Source organism: Mandrillus leucophaeus, unplaced genomic scaffold (genome assembly GCF_000951045.1).
Source record: "Mandrillus leucophaeus isolate KB7577 unplaced genomic scaffold, Mleu.le_1.0 Scaffold833, whole genome shotgun sequence".
Taxonomy (NCBI): Eukaryota; Metazoa; Chordata; class Mammalia; order Primates; family Cercopithecidae; genus Mandrillus; species Mandrillus leucophaeus.
The window spans coordinates 367,214-371,424 of record NW_012109064.1 but is presented as its reverse complement, the minus strand read 5'-3'; the positions used below and the strand labels follow the sequence as shown (position 1 = coordinate 371,424).

At 46.1% G+C, this 4,211-nt stretch overlaps 1 protein-coding gene across 3 annotated transcripts in view; it reads right to left on the bottom strand.

Moving 5' to 3' along the window:
- The window catches only part of TRPM6 (transient receptor potential cation channel, subfamily M, member 6), a 187,959-nt gene that overhangs the window by 98,746 nt on the left and 85,002 nt on the right, over nucleotides 1-4,211 (bottom strand). For all 3 annotated transcript variants that reach the window (XM_011968246.1, XM_011968247.1, XM_011968248.1), the window contains exon 7: nucleotides 3,002-3,173. In XM_011968246.1, coding sequence (XP_011823636.1) covers nucleotides 3,002-3,173 — 172 coding nt within the window. The remainder of the gene's footprint in view (nucleotides 1-3,001; nucleotides 3,174-4,211) is intronic.

Genomic DNA, 4,211 nt, shown 5'->3' with positions numbered 1-4,211 from the left:
TGGATTATGAAAAGATACAGAGGCATCAGAGCCTATGTTTCCTATCTTGAAATTACATCCTTAGAGTCTTACAAAACAGAAGCTGACATTGGCCATATTTCAAATGGCTGAAAGCCAGCAACTTTATAATGTGAGTCTTTTTTTTTTTTCTTTTTAAAGTATTCTCTGCCAACAACAAGGGTTTGCCAGGGATGCCAAGAAGACTGGCTGAAAAGCAACAAAATAAATCAACCACAGGTTGATCACGGTGGCTCACACCTGTAATTCCAGCACTTTGGGAGGCCAAGGTAGGCGGATCACTTGAGGTCAGGAGTTCGAGACCAGCCTGGCCAACATGGTGAAATCCTGTCACTACTAAAAACATAAAAAAATTAGCCAGGCATGGTGGTGGGTGCCTGTAATCCCAGCTACTCAGGAGGCTGGGGCAGGAGAATTGCTTGAATCAGGGAGGCAGAGGTTGCAGAGAACTGAGATCATGCCACTATACTCCAGCCTGGATGGCAGAGCGAGACTCAGTCTCCAGAAAAAACAAAAAAGTCAAATAAATCAACCACATATTTAAGTATTTTCATGCCATCAGAAATAAATCCCTTTTTGATTATATCAACAACAAATACAAATATGGTAGCCAACCTCTCTCGTAAGCATGTTAGGTATGAAGATCAGCTTGATACATAAGAATTTTGAGTTTCTCAAGGGCATGTCTTCTCTTTCTTCCTTGTGTGTGTGTGTGTATATATATGTGTGTGTGTGTGTATAGGTGGCTTCTTGTTTTTGCTGTTTTTATATGGGTTCTCCTTAGAATAATAAATGTTACTAGTTCACTGGAATTGACTCCACAGTCAGCAAAGCCTCCAGATAAATCTTAAGTTTCAAGGTCTTTGAAAGTGGAAATGTCATCCGCCACTATAAGCACACCCAGGGTTGTTGCATTCATACTAAAATGGGCAATCAGCAGGGAATAAGAAAGATAACGGCTCTTACACCTCTCATGGGGCATACATTATAGCACTGCACAGAACCCCACAATGTAGGTGGTGGGCAAAGGTCAGCAGAGGCAACAGGACATTTCCGGTAATATTTCAGGCCCCCAGTGGATCCTTCTCTATATGGATTCTTCTTCAAGGCCCTTCTCTGACCTCTCTTCCTTCCCTCTGCTCTGCTGGTCTCCCTTCTCCCAGCCATCCCTTCCCCGCAGAAAACCACATACCTGATCCTCTCTCCCCTTTTCCTGACTGCATAAGCCTCAGAACCCTTATTCACACTAAGAGTTAAGCGAATGACCACAAATCCCAGAGTCCCTCCTCTCCTTCTACCCCACAACCAGGAGATGATCACTGTACCAAAGGAGGGAGAAAGGAAGGAAAGAAATAGACGTTTATTAAAGACACACCGTGCACCCAACACAATTCTAGACATCCCTAATACACATCTTCTCAATTGTCACAACAAACATTAGAAGTAGATAGTTCTTTCCATTTTATAATAAGAACATAGTTTGACAGATGTTAATGCCATTGGCCAAGGTCACAGGCACAAAATGACAGAGCTTCAATCTGTCTGATTTCACTACATTCTGCTGCCTCCAGGGATCAAGGCCAAAAACGAAATGGACTTCCAGCCTTTCATTTTTTCAGCCAAAGCTCAAAGGCTGAAGAGGACTTGAGCCTCCTAAAGGCATTCCCGCTCCCTGGCCCTTTGTCCCAAAGAAGTATTTTGTGGAAGATTTAATTCGGCACAAGAGGCAGGGGTTCCCTTTCTGGTGCCTCGAACCAAAAGTCTCCAATTTTCCAGGCAGCACTCAGCCCTCCTGCTCTCCGTAAAGAATTTACTCTTCCCTGCCCACTGGTGCATGCTGATTCTGGCACTCCCTTCTCCTCTCCCTCTTCGAGATAAAACTACCAAAATGTCCCTCTTGAAGCACCACTGTGAGCATGACACAAACGTGACACTTTCCAAGGTCCTATTTCTTTTTTTTTTTTTTTTTGAGACAGAGTCTCTGTCACCCAGGTTGGAGAGCAGTGGTGTGATCAGCTCACTGTAACCTCTGCCTCCCAGGTTCAAGCGATTCTCCTGCCTCAGCCTCCTGAGTAGCTGGGATTACAGGCATGCACCACCACACCTGGCTAATTTTTGTATTTTCAGCAGAGACGGGGTTTCACCATGTTAGCCAGGCTGGTCTCGACTCCTGACCTCAGGTGATCCGCCCGCCTCAACCTCCCAAAGCGCTGGGATTACAGGCGTGAGCCACCACACCCGGCCCCAAGGTCCCTATTTCTAAAAATCTTGTCAGGTCTTAACCTCTTCCCTGCCTAGGGCCACCCCACCCACACATGAAACGTCATCTTCCCTGACCATCAAAGCTCACACCCCTAGTACCCTCAAGCTAGTCTCTTTCATGCTCTTCAGCCACCCCCCTTCCCACATGGCTATCTCCCCTCCTCTCTCCCTCCATCTGTCCAACCCAAATGACTCTTCAAGGATCCACTAAAGTCTTCATCCCTCCAACATCTCCTAAACGCTTCTTCCTCTCTCTCAACTGTCACCTACAAGTCTGCACTGTGTTATGTTCTGCTTTCTTCTGGCTGTGGGTTCACTATGTTTACTTAATCCCTCTGGCTGCTCTAAGACAGAAGCCAACTTGGGCCTCTCTACTCTGTGCAGGTGATAAGTGAGCACCCTGACCACAGTGAACCCATAGCCGGAAGAATGCAGCAATCAGACAGTGCAGACTTGTGGGTGACAGCTGAGAGAGAGGAAGACATTTTTGGGGGGATCATGGAAGGATGAAGACTTTAGTGGATCCTCGAAGAGTCATTCGGGTTGGAGAGATGGAAGGAGAGGAGGGGAGATACCCATGGGGGAAGGGGGGTGGCTAAAAAGCATTAAGGAGACTAGCTGGAGGGGACTAGGGGTGTGAGCCTTGATGGTCACGGAAGACCATGAAAGACCTCAGCAGACTTGTAACCAGACCAGTTGACTGAGCCCCTGTGATACTCACGGCAGTGTATTTTCTGCAGAGAGAGGTACTTCTCCAGGTTCCTTCTGAGCTTCATTTCATTTCCATACTTGCCCACAGTCCCATCATCAGACAGGATGAAGTGCGAGTGCATGCTGTTGAGTGTTGTGAGCTTGCTGAGGGGGTTACCCAGAGTCTGGTACAGGCACACCACCTGAGAGACAGCAAGGACAAGGAGGGTCAGAGCTCTAGATCCCTCCCCAGGCTCACCTGCTCCAAAGGCCTATCTTTATGTGCTAACAGAGTTCCCACCTAGTTCAAAAAGCATTATTTGTGGCCAGGCAGGTGGCTCACGCCTGTAATCCCAGCACTTTGGGAAGCCGAGGTGGGAAGATCACAAGGTCAGGAGATCGAGACCATCCTGGCTAACATGGTGAAACCCTGTCTCTACCAAATATACAAAAAATTGGCTGGGCATGGTGGCGGGCGCCTGTAGTCCCAAGCTACTTGGGGGGCTGAAGCAGGAGAATTGCTTGAACCCCAGGAGGCGGAAGTTGCCATGAGCCAAGATCGCGCCATTGCACTCCAGCCTGAGCAACAGAGCGAGGCTCCATCTCAAAAAGAAAAAAGAAAAAAAGTATTACTTGCAATTTAGAGCAGTGCTTCTCAAACTATCTGTGGTATCAATTTTTTAAACTTCCCATGTTTTAATGGACCAATATGTGATCCTACTATGAATAACTAGTAGATAGCTTGTGATACATGAGAGTCACAACACAAGTTCAACAATATTGAAACATACCCTGTTCAGCAAGATTAGCCTGCTTTGCAGGTACTTGAATGACCACAGCATGGTCACACTGTTGACAGTTGTTCTAAATATTTTTTTCTTTTTTATTTATTTATATTTTTTTGAGGCAGAGTCTTGCTCTGTCACCCAGGCTGGATTGCAGTGGTGTGATCTTGGCTCACTGCAACCTCTGCCTCTTGGGTTCAAGCGATTCTCCTGTCACAGCCTCCCAAGTAGCACATGCACACCTCCATGCCTGGCTAATTTTTGTATTTTTAGTGGAGACAGGGTTTCACTCCTGGTCTTCTTTTCCATTTCTGTGCTTACCTTGTTTCAACCCATTAAAAAACAGTTCAAGAACTGGCACCAGTACATAGACCACATCATTATTCGAAACTACTGTCTTTTAATAGATTTATTCCAGAATAATATTTTGACACTGACTTTTCTCTAGTATTCCAA